This window comes from Ictalurus furcatus, chromosome 18, assembly GCF_023375685.1.
Source record: "Ictalurus furcatus strain D&B chromosome 18, Billie_1.0, whole genome shotgun sequence".
Taxonomy (NCBI): domain Eukaryota; kingdom Metazoa; phylum Chordata; class Actinopteri; order Siluriformes; family Ictaluridae; genus Ictalurus; species Ictalurus furcatus.
In genome coordinates this window covers 16,085,069-16,109,328 of record NC_071272.1, presented here as the reverse complement: position 1 = coordinate 16,109,328, position 24,260 = coordinate 16,085,069, and the positions used below count along the sequence as shown (strand labels likewise).

Below are 24,260 nucleotides of genomic sequence, written 5' to 3'. Positions count from 1 at the left end.
GGTGTGTACGTACATTGCAAAAGAAATGTAAAATCAGCAACAGCAAGGCACTGTGGAGTGTAAATAAACTAAAACAAATCTGACAATTTTTTTTAATAATAAAAATGTGATATCTGTTAATTGTCTCTGTTTCATGGAATACAGTGTAGGGCTATTAAAGAAATTAAATTATCCATATCCATGGCATGGCAATAATGCGAATCACAGTGTGAGTCTAAGCTATCTGTGAAAATAGATGGTTATGATTTGTCTAAGAATATTTTTAAATATTACATACTGAACCTTTAAAAATGCTCTTTATAGTACTTCTGTAATGTCAAATGACAGCTGTCTTTCTCTCTTATAAAGGAAAGTGGGTCTTCTGCAAAGCCTCTTGCACTCATGCACATGCTGGTATTAGGGACAGATGGCTGAGAATGGATCAGCAGTCTCTCAGACCACTGAGACATAGCAGCAATGATATGTATAGCAGTTCTACATACAGTGCTGCTCCCTAAGGGGTTTGGCTGAGAGCACATCCGGAGAGCATGCTGGATTTAGTGTTTACACAACACTATAACGCCCCAAAATAATTCTACATCCACCTTGTGGCCAAGAAAGCTCACATATATGTATATGTATATGATTTATCTTTGATATTTGTACACTACTGGTCAAAAGTTTAGACACACTCATTCTTTATTCCCCCCACATTTTAGAATAATAATAAAGTCATCAAAATTCTGGAATAATTCAAATGGAACTATGGGAATTATGTTGTGATAAAGAATCCAAAATAACTCAAAATAATTTAGTATTTTAGCATCTTCAAAGTAGACACCCTTTTCACCTAGAATTTCCAGAAATGTATTCTTGGATTTTCTCAACCGATTTCTTGAGGAATTCCCCTGAGATGCTTTTTAAACAGTAAACAATATAGGTGTTAGATACATTCCTTTGAGATTCTGGTCCATGTTGACATGATTGCATCACATAATTGCTGCAGATTTGTTAGCTACACACTCATGATGCGAACCTCCCGTTCTACCACATCTCAAAGGTATTCTACTGGATTCAGATCTGGTGACTGGAGAAACCGCTGAAGTACACTGAACACATTGTCATGCTCATGGAACCAGTGTGAGATGACTTGTGCTTTGTGACATGACGCATTATCATGCAGTAGGTAGCCTATAGAAGATGGATAAATTGCTGCCATAAAGGGACGTGTTCAATAATAATATTCAGATAGACTTTAGCATTTAAACTTGATCGGTATTAATGGACCCAACGTGTGCGAAGGAAACATTCCCCACTCCATTACACCACAACCACCAACCTGAACTATTGACACAAGGGAGTTTGGGTCCCATAAATTCATGCTTTTGACACCAGATGTTGAGCCTATCATCTCTGTGTCACAACAGAAATATCAGACTAATCGGTCTGGTCTGATTCATCAGACAAGATGGTGTTTTTCCAATTTGCAACTGCCAAGTTTTGGTGAGCATGTGCCCACTGCAGCATCAGTTTTCAGTTCTTGACTAACAGGAGAGGAACCCAATGTGGCCTTCTGCTGCTGTAGGCCATCCAACTCAAGTTTAATGTGTTGGGCATGAAGAGGTGCTTTTCTGCTCACCACGGTTGTAAAAAGTGTTTTTGTTGTTGTTTTTGTTGCTGTAGAACTCTGAGTTATTGTAGGTTTTTTTTTTTCTTTTTTTCTTCTTGCACCATTCTGTGTAAATTCTAGAGACAGTTGTGTGTGAAAATCCTTGGAGATCAGCAGTGTCTGAACTTCAGTGAAATTCAAACCAGCCTGTCTGGCGCTGAGAACACATTTTCCCCAATTTAAGGTAAACATTTAACTGAAACGCTATACCTATATGTGCATGATTAGCTATTTGGATAATTGCATCAATACGCAGGTAAGCAGATGGGCTTAATAAAGTGGACTGTGAATTTACATGGATATTTCTTGCCAAAAAGCTCCAGATAGCAACATGGCCAACCCTATTAATCCTCTCTATTCAGCACAGCACCTAATCCACTTCTTGTGATTTAGCTTTGTGTAATATTTGGACTGAATGAGAGCAAATCTGATCAAGCAATTGTTCTAAAGTCTTACCGTAACATGAGGCATCCTGCATTAGAAAAAGCATTTTCATTGAAAAAGCATTCAATTCCAGATTTGCTGAAACTTGTATAAAATTATACAGTTGATTATTGACATCCTGCACAAAAATGAGCAAAACAAACATCTGAATGCATTCAAATAACACTCAGAATACAGACGGCTCCACCTTACCCTCCTATTACACTGACAAAATGGCACATATGCAATATTTAAAAAATATATTAAGAACAAATCAGTTAATCATCTCCAGAATTATTGACACATTTGGTAAAGATGGATAAATAAAAATTTCATATAAAAAATATTTACTTTATATATTTTTAACAGAACATGATTCACTGTTACTGGCACCCCTACATTTATTAATTTGTGGAGTCTCTCTTTGCCAACATAACAGCACCAAGTCTTCTGATATAATGCTTGATGAGATCTGCTCACTCCAAAGGTTTTCAATGGGGTCTGGGGTGACCATGTCAGAAATTTTATTCTATGATCATTCAACAATTTTTGTGTGGATTTGGACATCTTTTATGAATAATTGTTCTGTTAGAGCATCCAACCACAACCCTTCTTGGCAGAGGCAGCCAGATTTTTCATTTATAATCTCCTGGTACTTCATGGAAAGAGAAAAAAAAAACAGGCCTACATCATCACAGATCATCCACCATACTTAACAGTAGGGGTTTAGTTCTTTTCAGTATAATTTTATGCCAAACAAACCTTGAGTGTTTGCTGCTAAAAGCGTTATTTTTGTCTCATCTGACTATGAATGAACTCTGAATGAACAAATAACATGTTCTAAGCAGATAGAAATATAGATACAAACAGAAGGTTACCTTTATGTCTTTTGTTTTGTTTTGGATTTTAAAAAAATAAATAAAAAATTTAGAAATCTGGTTGAGACTAGAGGTGACAGATTATCAGGCAGATATCAGATTAGGATCCCACACATGAGATTGGGATTCCAAAACAGTCTCACACACATCTCTAGTTGAGGTCAAGAAACTGTCAGGTGCTGACACTGTTGGAATGTTAACCTCAGATACAGATAGTACCACTGCGTTACACCCCCAATTTACATGAGAATCCCAGAATTAATACCTTTATTTATTACCTTTAATTATTGACACTGATCCCACAGCCATGCTGATCCCCTGTTCATCCCACTGAAACTCTCCTCAAACAGCCACAAAATATCAAATCCTCATCAAAATAAAGCAATAATAAATGACAAACTGAATTGTGATCTGGGAGAAAAATATGCTCCTGAGTAGGTGGTGTGTAATCAGTTCGACACATATTCATATCTTATAACGGCAGCAATTCTCTTTCCAATATCCGGCAGCTGTTGTGCGCTTGTGTTGTCAAGGCTACTGAGGTTAATCTACCCACCAGATGGGACACATATGATTAAGATGCAGCTTCCGAAACTCCTAACAGTGCATTGTCTGCACCCCCCACTCCACAATAGACCCCCAGAACCACCAACACCACCACCACCACTGCCACGTTTGCTGTGATTCTTCGTGGTAATGATGTTAGAGGCTGATTCAATACCCAGTCAAGCACAGAAAGCAACAAAATATTGGATTTCGCTAATGAGGTTAAAAGCCGCTGCGACTGTCGTTTTTTAATTGCTAATGGGTAATCAAAGGCTTTATACAGATGCTCCATCACCAGGAAGTCTTCCACTACAGATAGCCTACACTATATAAAATTACTTTAATCCTAAGAACATGTAGGAAATTTGACGTCTAAGATTTGCCAGGAACAAAAAGAAAAATTAATGCCACAACTAATATTAACAAGAAGAGGTTATAACAACCATTTGAGAATTCTTTAGCCCATTTTGGCATTCATCTAGATGGCTGTATGTTAATGAATGGAGAGCAATGCTTTTTCACTGGGAAACTCATTCCAGCATGGATGCTCCACCTTAGACTGTCTGTGATGGGTTGACCGATGATTACATGTGAGTTCTTGAAATTTGGTGAAGTTTTTAAATGGACGATCATTGTTTTGCACTGATGCATTCCATTAATGCATTGTTCTTATTAAATCAATGCCAAGAGATGCATTTATTATGGATATTAAAACACTCGCTTATTTCGCAATAGATGAAACTGATTCATCAAATTTCCGACAAATAAATGGATTATTTCCAAATTGTTTACGTGTAGAAGAAATTCTCTTATGGACAATTTTGACTTTTTCTTTAAAAGGGTGTATGTGCACTGAACAGGTTTATTGACGAAGCTGGCCTATTATTTGCTGGATTGGAGATGACTGTCAATGAAATAAAACAACTGTATTGCTTTCAGTTGGTATGCCAATAGATTTCTGTTGGAACAGTCATTGGGTGGGAAAATAGAGCTCCACCACACCACTAAGATCAATACAACTTACCTCCTTGGCAACATCTGGTAATGGTAAAGGGGAAAAAAAATCAATAGGTTTTTACAGCACAATCGTTTTAACACACTCTACAACTGAAAACACTTGGGTTTGCACACATTTATGTCAGGAGGAAACTGTATTGTTACAATACACTTTAGGGAATTCAATGTGGTCAACCACCTTTGTGTCCAATGCACCATGTCACAGGTCAGATAAACATCAGACTCTCCAGATATAAAAAAAAATAAACCTGGGTAAGCAGTAGTAAAGTGTGCATAGCTGTTTTTAACTGGCATGTAGAAAAAAAAGACAACTCAGCCAATGGGTCTGCTGAGTAAAGGTAAAGGGTTGGTTCAGACATTGTGGTCATCTGGTGTCCACGAGCTGATTGCTGATCGTTCAAACTGGCAGCAAAATGATTCTGGAAAATTAGGATTCACTTTCAATGAGAGTCATGATTTACAGTGACAGAATGCTGTGAAGGCAAAGCAAGCAGACCAAGTGACGAGACTTTTTGTTTGTCTGTCACGCCAGTTTTAATAAAACTAGTAAACCTGCACTTGTATCAGTCTGTCCGCTTCATGACACCTATTAAATATTTGTTTTTATTTAAGATAAAGGAACTATTGATTGCTGCTGTATATATTTTTTTAAATAATTATTTATATGGTTAAGCTTTCTGTATGGAAACATTTATCTAGAATTTATGGAAGGAGTCTCCAGTGTCAGCACTTTGAAAGAGTCAGAAGTAAAGCTTGAAGCTTTTCAACATGAGTCTCATGACAAGCTGCTTTTTTGTTTTATTTAATTAAATTCAAGAGAATGTGAGGGAACAACTCTTCATAGCTGCTATAATGCAAGTGATAAAGGAATTAACTTGTTTCATTGATGTTCCACAACACTACATGTAACTACAAATGGATAAAAAGTACGAAATGTCATTCTTTCATGAATAAATATTTGTTATTGTTGGCAAATTGCCATGCTATAAGAGGAATAGAACAATTCTGGACATCCTGGAAAATAATCAACTTTGGGCTAGTAATCAAAACTCCACTTCAGGCACAATCACACCACTCCTATTTAATTTGATAGATAGTTCCTAACGGAAACAAGACTGCAGATCTAACACTGGAGAGTATACTCTAATAAATGAAACTGTGTGAACACGGTCAGGATCTATGGCACACACCAGCCTCAAATCCTATATAGTTAGTGAACCGCTGACCGTATCCAATCCTCTTAGACAACTTTTCCTAAAGAGAGCATCTCTCTCAATTGTAATCCCTGGCTCTCCTGCAGCAATAACTTCCCAAACTTTCAGCAGTAAAAGAGACAGACAGAATCTGATTAGAGCATAGCACAGACAATCGAGGCCACACATGCAGGCTGACTCACTGCTGAAAGAGGCAAACACAGATAATCGGAAAAAAAGGCTGTTCATCCACCAGGGAACGAACATCCCACTCATTACACAATACAGATCGTCTATGCTGAAGTCTGCGGCAGTGACGTTACTGTACGGTGAGTTTCAATTTTCTTGCCTGTCCTGTCATACATGCACAACAAATTTGCACAATTTCAAATGTGTTCTGTGACCTTCCCACCACCAACTGCCCCATATACAGAGCAATCCTGTAGCCTCAGATTCCTGTTCTTGGCTGACAGGAGAGGACCCCAGTGTGGTCTTTTGCTGTTGTAGCTGATGTTTGTTGCCTGTTGAGATGCTTTTCTGCTCACAGCGGTTGTAAAGAGTGGTTATTTGTGCTTCCATTGTTTTCCTGTAAGCTTGAACCAGTCTGGCCATTCTCCTCTGATCTCTCTCATCTGCTCATGGAGTACACCATTTTGTACCATTCTGCATAAACTCTATACAGTCCATACATGATTTTTTTGATGATTGTTATGGCCAAAAATGCTTGATGCGGCTTCCTTCCCCTAAATTTGCAATACAAATTGTGGAGGTTTTTTGTGCTTTTTTCCCTGCAAAATCATGGCGGGACTGTCTATAGACTGCTGGACATGAAAATCACAGGTTTTCTCAAATCAGCCTACCTGGCAACAACAACCAGGTTAAAGTCACTAAGATTACATTTATTTACCATTCTGATGTTTGATGTGAACATTAACTGAAGCTCTTGACCTGGATCTGCATGATTTTATGCACTGCACTGCTGCCACATTTTTGGCAGACATGTATTTGTCTTTAGACAGTAAGTCTTGAAACTATGGCCACACATTTTCTATCATGCTCTATCATTATCATCCCATATCAATAGTTAATGTATCTACAGAAAAAAACCCCTACATTTTTAAAGTTTTAATTACTAAAGTAAAAATATCACAGAATGCATTGCTCTGTCTTCTGGCCTATGCAGGTATAAGAGGAAAAGCAGTGCTGCATATGACACCAGCACAATCTCAGCATCAACTAACCTTATCCAAGCTGCAGCTTGATTTGCTGGTAATGCATCTCTCTATTTATATCTGACAGTTATTCCCTGCCCAATGCCTCTGTACCTTTTCACTGTATGCTAGACATATTCATGCTTTATACTTTAGATCACAGAGGACATGTTTCTGCTTAAACTGCCTCGCATTCAGGCTTAAATGGATAAATGGATATCAACATTGAGGCTTTTGAATAATATTGTCATTGTTGAGCTCTCAGGTCAATCCCGGTGCTCAATGATTTCTAAGACTGAAGAAGTGTAGACATCAAACAGCACTACTTATAGATGCAGTATGGATTCAAGCAGCAGAAAAAAAAAAGAACAATGTCCTCTTAGCGGATGTCATGTGCTTTTCCATCCAGCATAATTCAGCTTAAGGCTCTTTTATTAGCACTGCAGAAGAATGACACTCTATCCTGCACCCTTGAGCCATCAAAACGACTTTCATTGCTTAAACACTATTTCAGTTTTCATTAAATTATTTTGAGTATTCTGTTACCTTTTAGCTCCCTAATATAGGATTATTTAAACATGGATGTCCTAAGGTTTTGACCAAAAAACACCTCTGTCTCTGAATAAATTATATCATTATAATATGAAGGCACACCTTATGTTCACACTTTTTTTTTTTTTTACTTCTAAGTAGTTAACAATTTCCAGCAGGTACTTAACAGTTTATCTATCTATCTATCTATCTATCTATCTATCTATCTATCTATCCATTAGGGGTGGGTGATATGACAAAAATGTCATATTACGATTCTTGTAGGTGAATCTACATGCTATATATCATGATTGAGATATATATATATATATATATATATATATATATATATATATATATATAAAGTTTGCTCACAAACTGCCAGCGATACAGTAGAAAAAGTAGATTTGTTTATTACTAATAAACAATTACATAGTGAATGAAATTTCCTTTTAAAATAACGTTTTACTTATAAAAATGAACACATTTAACACATTACAGATTTTAAGGACTTTTGAGATTTTAATTGTAAAGATTAAATGCAGAATTTTAACATTGCATCAGCTGATTGTGGTCAGTTTGTAATTATTAATTTTTTTTAACAATTTGATAAAAAGATATTACGATATCACAATATCTCAGAAAAGCATATGGTGACATAATTTATCAAAATATTGATATTATATCATCATATCAGCCAGCCCTACTATTTGTCTGTCTGTCTGTCTATCTTATCTAGCTGTCTGTCTGTTTGTATAGTTTGTATATGTCTGTATGATAACTTATCTCATATATCCATTAACCTATTATTCATCTATTTTTCATTTGTGTACTAAAACACAATTACTCAATTCAATTCAATTTTATTTGTATAGCACTTTTTACACTGGTCATTGTCTCAAAGCAGCTTTACAGAAACATATAAACACAGGATACAGATTTTAAGCGCGTGGATTAATCCCAATTGAACAAGCCGGTGGCGACGGTAGCGAGGAAAAACTCCCTAAAACTAAGATGTTATGAGGAAGAGACCATGAGAGGAACCAGACTCAGAAGGGAACCCATCCTCATCTGGGTAACAACGTATAGTGTAAAAGCAAAGGGAAGTTCATTATGGTTTTTATATGAAGTCTGTTTGTTGAACTAGTCCACTGTTTAAAGGAGACCCGAGTGCAAAACTGCATGTAATAGGAAGGGGGTTTTCTAATCACAACTCAACATTATCATGCTATTTATATTTATTATTGAGCTCTTATTAGTCTTATTGAGGACAAACCTCAGTAAATAATACCAGCTTGAATCTAATGACAGTTTTAATAAAAAACTGTGCTCTGTGAGCAAAAGGTTCGGAAATTGATTAAATGGGTCTAATTTCAATAGGTAGATTATGTTAATGAAATAAATCTTTACCGAGGGAGTCCATTGAATCTTCGATTAAAGGAGTCCTTGGCTGCAAAGACTAATGAGATGCCTGCTCTAAACACTGACAGTGACTGGTATATTTCAAGACAGCATTTCTCTTCAGAAGAGCCATACTGGAGCTTATGCTTTGTGTGCTGATGGACATAAGTATGGCAAATGTTTCACCTTATAAGTGTCTGCCTCCGCATCCTCCCACACGGCCTATAATGGCAAAAGCTAAATCACAGCATTAATTACAGCTCCAAAGTCAAGTGATGACAAGCAAGAGAATGTTTTTAGCTTTCTGTAGTACCGTATGTAATGTTCCTTCATACAGGAGGACCTGCTCACTGCACTGACCTGCCCTGGGTCCAGACAAGAGGTGGCGAACAGCAGTACAGACATGACTGAGCTGAGAGAGAGGAGCGGTGCAGTTATTACAGAACAGCTCATTTGAGTTCAGAGAGGGCAGGGAGGGAGCTGTAGGAGGATGCAGCTCAGGGACGTCTGCTCCATCAGCACTAATCTTCAGGAAGTGACCATGCATGTCCTGACTAGCACAAGCAAACTACAGCGAGGTCCACTGCAGTGCACTTTGTGCCCTGAGACTGGGACATCATGATCTAATTTTCATCAGATACAGTGGAGACAGAAAGACAAGGAAAGATGGATGCACAGATGGAAATGTGACTTGAATTGATCGCTGGGCCTTGAAGTAGAGAGAAAGCGGTGGATGTAGGAAATGAATGAAAGTTTCCTGGACGGGGGGGGGGGAATTGGAGTACTGTACAGTAGTATCTCATGGCCAAAACATGAATATTTAATGGGTGTGGAGGAGCCGGGTTGGAGGAAGCTAAGTGCGCTGCATCAATGAACAGCTGAAAGATGAGCCACAGGAGGAAGCAGGCCAGTCAAGAGGGCGGGGGGAGGGGAAGAGGAGGTCAGTATGCTGCCTACAACCATGCTAAGCTCAGGAGGTCACATATACCCTCTCTCTGTCTCTCTCGCTCTATCTCTCTCTCTGTCTCTCTCTCTCTCTCACACACACACACACACACACAAACACACACATCTGCACTCCTTCTTTATCAGAATCTGCTGTGCTGTGTAACTGTGTATGAATAATCACTGGCTTTGGTCACACAGTAGGCCAAATCTGATTTATGTCTTTAATCCATTTTTCAGTCCAATCACAAAATCTGAATTGCTGCATTTGCATTCATATTAATATTATTCTGCACTGGTTGTCATATTAACAACACAGCCATGATTCTGCCGTGTATCATCTGACTTCACACTGTAAAATTGCTGCCATTTTAAGGACGAATATAGGACTCACTGCATCAGTGTCATTTTGTCTGTGCTTCATTAAGAAGATTCATTTTCATTTACACGTATATTCGACTGCCCTAATGCACATCACTACAATACATCTTTAAGAAGCAGCAGTGCAGCTGAGCCTCAGTGACTACATTTACATGGACAGCAGTAATCAAATTATTGATCTTATTCTGAATAAGACAGTATTGTGATTAAGGTGTTTACATGAGTCGCTTTTAGAATACTCCTTTCATGTTCCCATTTTACATGTTATAGAACATAGTTCGATTAACAGCACGTCATTACGTCACCAAGTCACGCCGTCCGACGTTCCCTCCAGAATTTCACGTATCGACATAAAGTTTGTCTTTGTTATGGTACCGTATATACTTTTGGGTGTTTCATTTTTAATTTTACGAACGCTTCAAGTGCAGTTAATTATTTGTCATGCTGTACGTGCAAATAGATGACTGCTTGAAGCTGTGGGCTGCGTCCCAAACCGCGTACTTACCTACTATATAGTAGCTGAAACACATGTATTTCACCTACAATATACATGTATTTCGCCTACTACATAGTAGGTAAGTACGCGGTTTGGAACGCAGCCGTGCTCTCCTGTTTGCCGTCAAACGATTGAACACTGCCGTGTGTCTATGTGTCCTGTCGCAAAATGCGGTAAAAACTCCCACACGATGTTAATAGCGTGATTAAGGTGTTTACATGTCTGTAATGCATGTCGATAATGCGACTAAAATAGGAATAATCCACATCTTAATTCGATTTGTGTTTACTTTGAGTATGACTTTAATCGGATTAAGGTACTAAAAAATTGCTGTTTACATGCATGTTCCTTAATCAGAGTATTGCCTTAATGGGGTTAATATTGGATTATTGTTGTCCATGTAAACCTACTGACTGTCATACTGCCTCATATTAGGTTAGCTAACTAGCTATGTTATGGGACAACTGGGAAGGTTATTTCGGTAACAAGTGAGTTAGCTAATATTGACTCTCCCGATAATGACAAATAAAAAGTGCATTTGGAGTTTTCTGCCAGTTTAAGTGCACTTCCCAATAAAAGTCTTTAATTTTAGCTGTCTTTCACCCCTACCACACAATAGTAAAGCACATATTAAGATATATAAAAATTATATACGAATTTCACTGTGCTATAATGTGACCAATAAAGACTCATTATATACATGTCCTTAAATCTGACCAAAAAAAAGGCAACGTTCATAGTTTTTTGCTGTTTCTGGCTACAGAAAGTCTTTCCTGCTCAAACTACTGGTCACAACATTAACCACTGAGAAATAAGTAGCTAGTTAGTTATCTAGGTAATGTGCTAAAACATCTACCAAACTTTAATCAACAAAGTTAACTTACTAAGATATTAACTTTATAAGCTACCTAAAAACATGCAAATCCACCTTATCCAGCTACCCCATTCCGGCAGCTATTGTCCGTTTGGCTAGCTAACCAGCTATCATAGCTAACATATCTGACTAATAAGCTAACTTTACATTTCAACTCTCTCCAAATATACTAAACTTGGTAGCTAGCACCAACAAGCAAGTGAGACAAAGTGTTTTCAAACATGTTTGGAACATCCACTGGGAAAAACTGGAAAGAAAAAACTTATCGTTGTTGTTATGTTTGTCTAACATTATTAAATTTTTCCAACATCCACAAAAATCTAATGTTGTTCACGTTCTTGGAAAATGTATTGGGACTCTGACATTCTAAACTGAATAATAAATAACAATACAATTTCATCATTACCAGCACGGAGGCCCCAGATCAACGGGTACCTAGTGTCTTTATAGTTTGTCTATGGAAAACACACCCTATTACCTACAGAGTTCTACAAATACCGCCATGAATGAATCATTGAATCACTGATCACTATATGAGACATTTAGTTAAAATTCAACCCCTCCAGGAAAAGTTGCTTACTTTCTAAAACATTACAACCTCCTGCTGAAACATTATTCGGAAGCACCCCATATAGCAAGATGAAGCAAGTATTTCTACAAACTTTCATCACACACTTCATAATCCATATGAACCACTGCAGATGTAAAGTAGCTATGCTTTTAGTCATTGCTTATGACTAAAAACATTTTGTGCAACAGAGACTAATATACAGGATTTAAGACCATTTAAGTTGAATGAAGGAGCAAAAAACTTTTTTTTATGACAAATAACATTACTGTAGAACAGCCCTGTATAACCAGTCTGAACCTAAAGTAAAACTTGGTGGGAAGCTCTGTTGGAGAGTCTCATTTCTCCCTAATACACTACAGTCTAAAGGTCTGGAAGCAAGAATAACGTACTAAAATAAAAATGACAGTTTTATTTTTCAAGAGATAACAGACATGAATATGTTCATTATCAACAGAAGAAGAACAAAAGGATTTTCTCCAGTAAATGTGCATCTCTCTCTCTCTCTCTCTCTCTCTCCCCAGTCCCCTATGAAAGTATTGTAACAGAAAGGCCAATTCTATTGTTTTCACTATACATTTAGCTAAACATTTGGATTTGAGATCAAAAGATGAATATGAGGTGATAGATCAGAATTTCAGCTTACGTGATGTGTTAAACAACTCAGAACATGCCACTTTTTGTTTGGACCCCTTAATTTTTTTCCAGTGATCAAAAATCTTGGAACATGTGACTGATGGGCATTTCTTGCTGCCCAGGAGTGCCTTGTTATATTGAATGTTTAAAGAATTAATAGCTCTGAATGTCTACTATTGGTTTGAGCCTTAGGTTATACTTGTGAAGACTGCATTTTTTAAAAAGGATAAAGCAACATGAAGACCAGAGAGCTGTCTATGGGAGAAAAATAAGCCATTTTGAAGCTGAGAAAAGAACAGAAATCTATCAGAGCCATTGCACAAGCACTGAGCATAGCAAAAAAACACCAGCAGTTGATGAGCGAAACAGTGTGAAAGCTATGAAGAAAACCCCAAAAACAACAGTCAGTCACATCACCAACAACCTCCACGGGGCAGGGGTTAAGGTACCACAATCCATCTGTTGAAGAAGTATAGAAATATAGAGGCCATAATAGTGCAGAAATACAGAGGCCATAACACAAGATTATGTGTTACACCACTCATCAGCAGTAAGCTTCAGAAAGTCAGATTGGAATTCACAAAGAAATACAGAGATGAACCATAAAAGTTCTGGAACCAAGATTAACCTCTAACAAAGTGATGGAAAGGCCAAAATGTGGAGAAAGAAAGGATCTGCTCATGAGCCAAAACATACAACCTCATCAGTTAAGCACAGTGGAGGTAGTGTCATGGCTTGGGCTTGCAAGGCTGCTTCATGAACAGGCTTACTAATTTTTATTTCTGATGTAACTCATGACCGTAGCAGCAGAATGAACTCAGAAATCTACAGAAACGTTCTATCTGCCAAAAAAAGTGGAAGGTTTTAGACTGGCCATGTCAATCACCAGACCTTGACGAAATTGAGTATGCAAAGGAACCCTCCAGAACAAACAACTGAAAGAAGCTGTGAAACAAACTTGGAAAAGCATCACAAAAGAACAATGCTACAGTTTGGTGATCTCAATGGGTCACCAGCTTGATGGAGTTATTGCAAGCAAGGGTTTTGCAACCAAATATTAAGTATTATTTACTTTAACACTATATGTTACAATACTTTTGTATAAGTTGTTTAACATATCATGGATTTAAATATCAGGAAATGAACGCTGAAATGAAAGCTGATCTTTTGATCTCAAACTCAAATGTCTTCAAAGTACAGCAAAAACAAAATAATTTGACTAGCCATTCCAATACTTTTGGAGAGGACTGTATACAACCATGAATTCACCAGCCCCTCACCTCTTCTGGTCCTCCTTCCACTGGGGTTTACTATCCAGGTGAGGAAAAACGTGTAACGTCTTAAGCTCATAGCTTCCTTCCATACTTGGCCTATAGTGTACTTAGAGAAAAAAATCTTTCAAGCATTACAATTCAAAGCAAACTAATTTCTGCTTTGTTGTGTTTATTCTTCTACAAAACAGCTCCATATTCCATACTCAGCATTGCCAAATGGAAAAAAAAAAGAGTTTGAATGATTTGCTGACAAGGTCTATTTAGAATGGCCGCACCAACAGCAAAAAAGTAGCGCTCATGCTCAAAGTATAAGCCAAATCATTGGTATTCAACAAGCGCAACCTGAAAAGCTGGCATTTACTTAACTTTCTTCATCACTCAAACACCCAAACTTCTACAAAGGCTTAACATGACTTTCCTTGCCATTGTACTCCCCTGCAGTCATCGAAAAACAACCCAGTTACATACATAATGGACATGTTTATGGTCTTATGTAATGTCATTGACCCTACAATATGTGTGTTCTGCACTCACTGATGGTTTCAACAATGAAAATATTAGCGCTGAGTAACGCATTATATCACTATCATTATATCAAGTCTTTTCAAAGGCATAGCACAAATTTGAAATTGCGTCGACAAGAGTGCAGCTAAAAGGTCTCATTTACCAACAGACATTACTCCGAAAGACTGTGCAAAACAAATGTGTGCAATTGCAATTTCACCAATTCAAGTAGTTTTCCCCAAAAATAGCACAAAACAACTCATCACAAAATCATGCATTTTTTGCTGCAACGATCACAAAAAAATTACGTGAAATCCTGTATGGACTATACAGTCTGAGCAAGAAAGAAATCAGCCCTAGCCTGGTTTATTCATAACATTCTGCTCATTACTATCATTGGTGCTGTTGCGCTTCGTTCCCCATAAATCCAAAAACGCTCTGCCTTAAGACATTTTTAAGATAATCTGGTGTGGACACCAAAAATGTAACTTAACTGATGACTTTTGATGTTAATTAATTTATTTGTTTTATTTTTTTTAGAAGGGGGGGATTAGCCCTGCTAGAAAACTTAAACCAACTGCCACTGCCTATGATAGTGAACTAAGAAAGAGTCTAGCAGTTAAAGCTCATAGTCTGTTCCCCGGAAGGAAAAGAGTGCTGACAGAAAGGAAAAACCAAAGCTTATTCCATTCTTCCTCATAACAGCACTGGGCCATAACAGACTGTCTGTTTTATGTCTGAATCATGTTTGTGCCTTTGACAAAAAGTCAACAAATTGTTGGCCAACATTTGGTGTATTTTCTCTTCACATTGCACATAAAAGATATCTGAGACTAGCTAGCTTCTTTATTTTTTTCTCGTGATGTGTAACCACAAGATGACTGCATGTTGTACAAGCAGGAAAGTTGCATGACAGCTTTGCAGTACACGGACCAGTTTTCCCATATAGCTGTGTTTCTGTTCTGACTATGCTAATTAATCCAATTAGTAAAAGTTCTACGGACTTGGCAGATCACACCTCGAAAGTAAATCTGTTGAAAGTCAGTAGTGAGTAAAGTTTTTTCTTCAAGCTGAATCAGAAAAATCACTGGTTACTCCTAGCCTGCTGAGGCCACTAGTTTGCAAGGCCACTGTGAATCAAAAACTAATAGCTGAGGCATGTAACCTGGTTGTCCCAGGCACCGGACTACTGAATTGCCTATCACAGAGATTTCTCTAGCATAGCTCATTATTAAGGCAAGTGTTTTGATCCAAAGTACATAACATGAAGATTTTCAACCTAGATTATAAAATATAGACCAGGCTATTTATTTATCAGTAAAAAAAAAAAAAAAGTTCTATTTATAAAACTGGTCATTTCTTTAACATTCCACTTCATTTTCCCATTAAAATTGACTATACTTAAGCATTCTTGGCAACATTACCAAAAACGACAGCTGCACTTCTACCTAGTAACATGATTGGCACCTGTTACTTTAAGTACATAATCAGGAATCATTATTTCTGCCAACCCATACATTGCATTCCCAAAAGATCAGTGAAAATATCTCTCAAGCGGCTAAAAAGTGTTATGAAATAAATTAAGTTTTAATACAGACTTTCCCAAACATTGCCAGTCTTCATGAAACAGACCATGATAGAAATAGGCACACAGGCCAATAACAAAGGTCAGTATGGCTGTAGGATTATGACAAATGCTCCAGTGTAGAAGCAGCACTATGGGTAGGTTCTAGCATACCAAACATATATGTGTTCAAGATAAAAATTTAAGCTAAACTAATAAAAGACCATTTTTTTTGGCCAGTTTCCCTCAGGATTCCTCTGTTGCTCCAGCTGGGCCAGTTGACCTCCTCCTCTGTGAGTCATACTGACCTCCTACACACACATACACACACACAAACAGCCCACTCCAGCATGTGCAACACCTTCACACTCCTCCATTACTCATGTCTAACATCATAGCTCTCACACCTGACAAGCCTACCCAAGCTTCAAGCCCACAAACATTTCTATTTAAACACAAATTCTATACGCTGCAGCAATTAAAAGAATTTATGCTGACGGACTCAATACAGAATGTAACACTATAACATTCTTATAGAAGTGGCTATTATTTGACCTTATTCATTTGAAATATTGCAAATGTCTCTTTGCATACATTCCAGGGTCCGCATATTACTATTAAACGTAGAAAGTGTCTTTTAGCAGGCAAAAAGGCATCACGAAGTTACAGAAGTGTCTGGAGTCCATATCCACACTATGTTGCACATAATAATCTGTCTACAATGTAGTGAAAGATATTTACCCTTGATCAACTGATTTATTTGGAGATATATGTAGATCTTCGCTTCGGTACAGAATAAAAATGAACTTTTACTATTTTACTATTGAATAGAAAGGAGAATCAAACTTTGTCCGGCCTTCTTGTTTCCTACTGGCTCACAAGACCCAGGTTCTCACATTCGCAGGTCAAAGTTGAAGTAAGCCAAAAGTAACCTTTTGCATGCTGCATCCTTTCCCCTTCAGTGAATTGACTTTTCTGCCACATGAATTTTTTATTCGCATTTGGTAAGCTAACTGCTTACCTGAGAAAACAGAATAGCATAGTTTTCAGGTCAAAAATCTGAAATGTTACTTTTAAATGCTTCAGTATTATTAGTAGCAATTAAATTAGTTAAGCACTGTGTGCTCCAATTTAAACCATATTATCTGACTAAAGAGTGCTGTAGTTTGTAATAGGCTGCATTTGCCAGTTTGGTCCATCCATCCATTTTCTGTACTGCTAGCCTATCCTATCCTGAGCTGGAGCCTATCCCAGGGAATTTGAGGCACAAGGCGGGGGAACACCCTGAACGGGGTGCCAACCCAGCACAGGGCACAACACACACACACACACTATGGACAATTTAGAGATGCCAATCAGCCTACAACACATCTTTGGACTGGGGGGAGGAAACTGGAGTATCCGGATGAAACCCCTGAAGCAATACAAACTCCATGCACACTACGCAGGGGTGGGATTCAAACCCCCAACCCCAGAGGTTATGTGCTAACCACTAACCAACCATGCCCCAGTTTTGTCCAACAAAAATGAAACCAAAGAGTCCTTTGTAGTAATCCTTTGAAAAGATTAAGTACAATGTATACCTCATCACCAATCACACAGTCATTTAAAAACAAAGCACCAAATATTCAAATATTACCTTTAAAAAATTAAATAGCAGTTATATCTGAAATTTCCATCCCTAGAAATTTTCAAACTCTTCTGAACTCCAGGAGACCTAATTTCTACTAAATTAGGATCAGCAAAATATAACCAGTGGTTATGACAGGAAAGAGAAAATGGAAGAAATGTAATAAGTGCAGAAGTCTCTTTACAGATCTCTACTTCTCTATAGTTTTACTGCTCATTGAGCTATCCCGGACCAGAAATCTGGCTTTATGTGGACCTTTACAGTGGCTTATCTCTTAATATTTGAGGAAACCCTAGCCAATCCAGTCCCTGCTTTGCAGAAACATAATTTAAGCCATACAATGGCTTAATGTGAGGGGGTCTTATCTTGGAGGAACCGTTTTTCATGACCCTATGAATGGATGGCACTGGACCAATTTCACACACAGTCAAACAAAAAGAAACAGAAACAAATAAAAAATAAAGTATTTTTAAATTATATTTGAATCACTGATTCCGTCTTGGCAGCTGATGTGATAAATGACATTGCATTGCTAGAACGTTGTCCTGTAAGTGTAACATGCAACTGCAGTTATCGTATAACTACATCAATTCACTGATAAGACATGAATAATACAGATATATGGCTTGTTCTTGTATATGACAGGAGCACTTTCACATGTCGAGGAGACAAAAATAGTAACGCACTGACCTTAACTACTACAACAGTGCAAAGTCATGAATAATTAACCAAGACCCATGGTGTGCTTTGAAATGGGTCTATAAACAGAACATAGTGGTGTTTAAGCACACTGGTTCCTCCCATCACTGTCAGCCAGGGGAAGAAAGCTGATGATGTGCGGCAATGACAGAGAAGCTGCAGAAGTAGGAGGAGATCCTGAGTCAATGTTGTCCCACGTACCAATTGGCTGACATGTGGGCTGATGGTTTTTACAGAAGTGACCACAGACTTGAGCCAAAAAGAGACTCACTAAAAACAATCAGCAACAATCAGTGTATGACTTCCAGTGTACAGCATGGCTCCTATGATACATGGCCTGGTACCAAAATGTGAGTGCTGTGAGTAGATCAAGTCCTACACACAGTTTGAGAACCCTTATTATATTTATTAGAATCTGCATCAAATGACTTGAGAGCTGTCCTTTGATTCAGTATGTTCCATAGTGCCAACATGTGCATGAGTGATTTACACAACAGCCAATTGTTTTCAAGATATGCGACAGCTCTGCGAAATGTAAATAACCTTGACACTAGCTAAGCTAAATAGCTAAGTATGGAGAACAGTGAAAAGTTCCTTGAGAGGCTTTTTTTAACTGTGGAAGTTAATTTCTCACTACCACCTTCACCCGTGCCCGTCGACTTTGACTAGATGACAAGATGGCATGTGTTTTTGGAGTTATGCCATATATATATGGGCCAAGGTCGAGTTCATCAGCAGGAGGCATTTGACATGTCTTAGTGGTAGGCTTGGTTAAATATTATGCTACTTGATAAAATGGTAGTATTTACTCTTACTACTGGAGAAGTCCTGTGTAATAAAGACAGACAATTAGACATATATCTAATTTCTTTGTATTTTTTCTTGATATACTGTCATATATATGTATCCATAATACTAAGAGACAAGTACAAAAAGCTATGAGACACCAATTTTGATTTCAGGAACACTTTAAAGTGGTACAAATTGCACCACTTAGCTTAGACAATAGACCCAACTAGTCTCACACACTTCTAGAACTACTAGAGGCAACTTAAAAAAAACAACACCTTTTAAGCAATTTTTGAAACACAGGAACACATCCAAGTGAAAACTGAACAGATGTGCTTCTATCTGTGTTTAAGATGCCAAGATTGCCTAATTTAAAGAATTGGGGCAGAAAACCCGACCTTCTCCTCCATCCACTTTCGAAGCCATATGGAATGATTCATAACTTAGAAAGACATTGAGAATTCTGGAGTACAAATGAAGGGGTTAGATGTCCGTATGTTAAATTAATAAAAGCTTCACACAGTCCCTATGGGAGGCCTTGCTGGAACACATGCTTCTCTCTCGGGCTGTGGCAGCAGACTAGAGACAGACGGCTCAGGAGAAAGTGTATCAGAGACAGGAAATGGCCTTTGAAGTGCTGAGAGTGAGGAAATGGAACCCAGGCACAGCTCACAGACTGCTAAGATACTCACTCGGCAAAACTGGAAGGAGTAAGGCCATATACTGTACAGGTTCTCAATGCCATGGGATCTTAAGTAATGGGAACTTATTGCCCTGCATATTAACAAGTTTTCTATGCTTCCAGCACATCTGATTCAGCAAGATGTCCCACAAAATTTAAATGACACTCCCAAAATCAGGTCATAAAGTGGCCAAACAAGACTCTCAAACTGCAGTCCTTCAGTCCAACCCAAATCAATTCAGCAATCAGTTTCCTAGGTGAGGCAGGTATATTCTCAACAATACCCTGCATTTTATTAAGTATTCCTTGCTCCCAACATTATACAGCTCATGAAATAATTACTACTTAACTAGTGTGTTGGATCAGGTCTGTTGGTGTTGACGGTTTACAGGAAAGTGGGTACTCCGGACTGGAGCGGAGATAGGTTTTTACCATAAAACTGAAGGCACTCCCAAATCATAAACCCAGATCATAGGTATAAAATGAACTCCTTTTACTCTGTGTATCACAAGATCTAAACCAAACATCTCAAACACTTTGGCACCCTTTAGCACTAGAACGTTGGGTGTAGTGACCCGATACGGAGTACAAGTAGGAGGGCTTATATTGGCCATGGACTTTGGATTGGAATTGGGTTAGATTTTAAATGGTCTGATCTGATTCACTGATGTAGTATTTTATACTGTGCCATGAAAGCATGTGATCTTGACATCTAGAACCCATTGGAGCATTGGAAATTGTCTTAAATCCACACCAACAGAAGTCAGCTCAATCAATGTGAGGATGTCACAACTGGATCAGTGTTGGTCAATACTCATGGTTCAGATATTGACATATTAAACATGGTAAGTGGGATGAGTGCATCACTAGCTACAACTCTGTACAATTTTCCTCTTTTCAATCCAGCAATTAATTACCCAGTTGAGGGTGGTGTATTAAAGCACAAAACTTAGGTCTTAGCAATGCCATAGCCCTGAGAGATCGAAATTTGAAAACCATGTGCAAGACAGACCTTGTTACCTTTAAGTATGGGACAAATATATCCTAACATAATGACCTTTTAAATGACTAAGTTTAGATTTATTCCATATAGCTTCTCCACTGACAGTCACTGAAGCCAACACCGTTTGGAAATTGGCTGCCTCAGCTTTCTCCACTGTGGTTAGTATTCTGCAGCTTTTCAATGCAATCAGCAAGTCAGCCACGTTCCAATGTTTGATTGGTACACTCGCTGTAAGTGATTTGGCTGGAGTAGAGCTAGCATTATAAATCATAATTACAAGACATTAAACGCCAAAGGAGACGCAAGACTTTGGAGATTTATCCACATACTATACAAGGGAAGAAAGGCATTTGGACAAAATCAGCTGCACTGTGCAATATTAACATAATGAAAACTGGTCCCAATACAGGATGCCACTCAAAAGATGCCTGCCTCTCAGCGTTTCATGTCTGGATCCTGAGTATTATAGCATCACCAGAGCGGCATTCACTCGGGCATACAGATTAGTCATAATCAGTTTAAGGGAAGCAGACGTTATTGGGCATATGTTCTCATCATGGTTAAATATTCACTGTTCCCTCAGGGAAGCTGTGAGTTGCTTCAACAAGTGCAGTGCAGTATGCTGCCATTCAGTCTCCGGGCCCCAGTTAGTAGAATCATCCTGACCAACCAACTCATCAGGTCTATGAGGGAGAGAAGACTGCTCTGCTGCTTTTGCGTCGGTTGAGCAGAAAAAGCAGCAAAGCAAAACAGACACCCGAGCTCTGGCATATGTCCAGGGCTATAGCCGGTGAGCTGTGTTTGCCAGAAGACAGCTTGAGACAGCAGTGAAAGAGCAGAAGGTGGCAGCTTCATCTGGTCACACAGGAGGGAAATGTGAAGCATATGCAACACCATGCGTGGCCAGCACAGCACAGCACAGCAAGAGACTTCCCTTAGTTAGAGATGAGGTAACACATCATGCCAGCTGAGGCAAATAACTTCTTTACGTCTTTCAGCAAATGCATAATAAACAAGTTGTGCTAGATGTTCCTTCCAGTGTGTTTAATGTTTAATGTAAGAACATCTCCCAGATGAATTTGACCCTTTCAGAGCTAGTCCTCATCTGCAATAGTTTAGCCCTCTGGTGGACGAATTTGCAACTGCAAGGCTATATAAGTCCACCGACACATCGTTAAAAAAAATCCCTTTCTTCTAAAACACAATCTACAAAACAGCAAGCACTTCGATAACTTTGTTAAATGATCAACTATATTTAAATGTAGTATCTTTCAAGTGATCAAGCAAATGAGGGCACAATCAGATGGGGCTTAATTAAATATCCAGCAAAGGCAGGTAAGGAACATTAGAGCTGAGATTGTTATCATTATACGTTACAAAAATGCATCTCGGTTATGGGTGCTGTATCATTCTTTAAGCATGACCAACATCTGAGGCACCTTTAAGGTGAAATACATCTGAATGACATCATGTTGTTAGAACAGGTGCATGCTGCACAGGTGCAGAAATAGTTTGCAGTGCAGAACTACATACCCAAGGTTGACATGACATGTTCTCAGTAGTTGTACTAAATGGTTTCCAAATATTTTCACCTGTCTCTGATCTATTAAAGGTGTTTACTTGTAGAACTTCATCAGAGTCATACGTGCAGTTCGGTAATATTTAAAACAAACAAACAAACAAACAAACAAGACCAAATCAAGTCAAAGGGTTAGAGGAAGAGTATTGCAACTTGAGCGTGGAAGGGCATCAAACGTTGCACTTCAACTCACCTTGAGCGGCCGTTCCTCGGGCGCTGAACACACTTGCTATCAAAGTGGCCACATACCAAATCATAGTACTATTGCCAGCCAGTAAGAGAGCTCATCATATCTCAAAGTGCCCCCTTTCTATAAATCATTCATAGACGAGCCCCCGGGATGCTAGACGCACTGGCAGCTGCTGGAATCCTTTCACTCATGCCCTGCACCCTTTCCTCCGGCGCATCCCTTCATTCTCGCCCTTCTTCTTCCCCTTCTCTCCTTTTCGCATCCTTATCACTCTCGCTCTCGCGCTCGCTCTCACACTCTCTCTCTCTCTCTCTCTCTCTCTCTCGAAGAGCCTTTGCACCTGCACCAGCGCGACGCGGCCCGACGCGCCTTCAGATAGCGACGCCGGCGTAAAACCAAACCCCAGAATTTAGCTCGTTGACACCGCCCCCGCTCGAATGTCATTGGTGGACGTGGGCGGACCGAGGGGCGTGGATTGGCTACCGCTGCGTCGCTCCTGAGGTAAAAAAGGCGCACAGCCTCCGCTTCAAGGTGAGTTGCGGCGCGGAACGGTGCGGCACCGCAGTATCATGCGCAATAGCGGAGACGGGCGACTCGCAGCTCTGTTTCGTCTCTTCAGTTCTCCTTTTCGAGAACTCTGAAACAGCTGGAGGAGAGCCCGTCACTGATGGAGGCGCAATCTGAGGGCTTCGCTCAAGCCCGTACGCATCAGTCACGGTCCGCATCAGGACTTTACGCACAGCTTCTGTGGTACTGATCGCCAAAGCGTAGAGTCAGTCATATCAAGTGGCGAATTCTGAACCCTTACAGAAAACTCACACGTGTTCTGTTTTCACACATTCGACGCACGTGGTGCACTTTTGACATGGGATCACATGTTGTTCACATGATGTCACACTTAAGTTCACACTTCTGCAGTTTTAGAGCATGACCTGTTTTTCCACATGCGATCAAATGTTACTCCTCAAATCACACGTGGACGAAATATGATCACGTGAAATGTGTGTGATTTTCCCATAAGGGAAGTACCACTGCGTGTTGATACTGGATTCAAAAGCAAGGTTTTTGTTTGTTTGATTGATTCATTCATTTTATTCCGGTATTATTTAGAGGAATTATAGCCTAAGGTAGGCTACGAAATTTGTTTTAAATTGACACTGAGATCTGTTTACTTCCTCTCTTTGAAATAATGATGATAAGTGTTAAGGCAACCCAGGGGCGGATTTAGTGATTTGGAGGTCCTGGGCAAAATATAGGAATGGAGCCCTATTTCAGTGTTTCAACATCAATATTTAAATGTTCAGCATACGTTATTCAGCATTAATAATTAAAAATTATCTATATGATTAGCAGTTTTAGGGGGCCCTTGGCTTCTGGGGGCTCAAGGTGGTTGCCTACCATTGCCTAGTGCTAAGTCCACCCCTAAAAGCAACATGAAAGCAACAAGTTAACTCATGTGTAAGTCAGCTCATTAACCCTTACCCTTAGGTTAGATATGCAATGTCCTAAAACAAACAAACAAAAAAAAAACCCTCATGCAAAAAGTTACATTATGGAAATGTTATTGTTAACATGCCTACAAGTAAAGATACCTCAGC

General features: G+C 38.8%; 1 protein-coding gene across 1 annotated transcript in view; it reads right to left on the bottom strand.

Moving 5' to 3' along the window:
• Positions 1–22,990, bottom strand: part of igsf9bb (immunoglobulin superfamily, member 9Bb) — a 138,445-nt gene extending 115,455 nt beyond the window's left edge. Inside the window, exon 1 of the mRNA XM_053648209.1 lies at positions 22,666–22,990. Within this exon, the coding sequence (XP_053504184.1) occupies positions 22,666–22,729 (64 nt within the window). The 5' untranslated portion in view covers positions 22,730–22,990. The remainder of the gene's footprint in view (positions 1–22,665) is intronic.
• Positions 22,991–24,260: the final 1,270 nt, after the last annotated feature.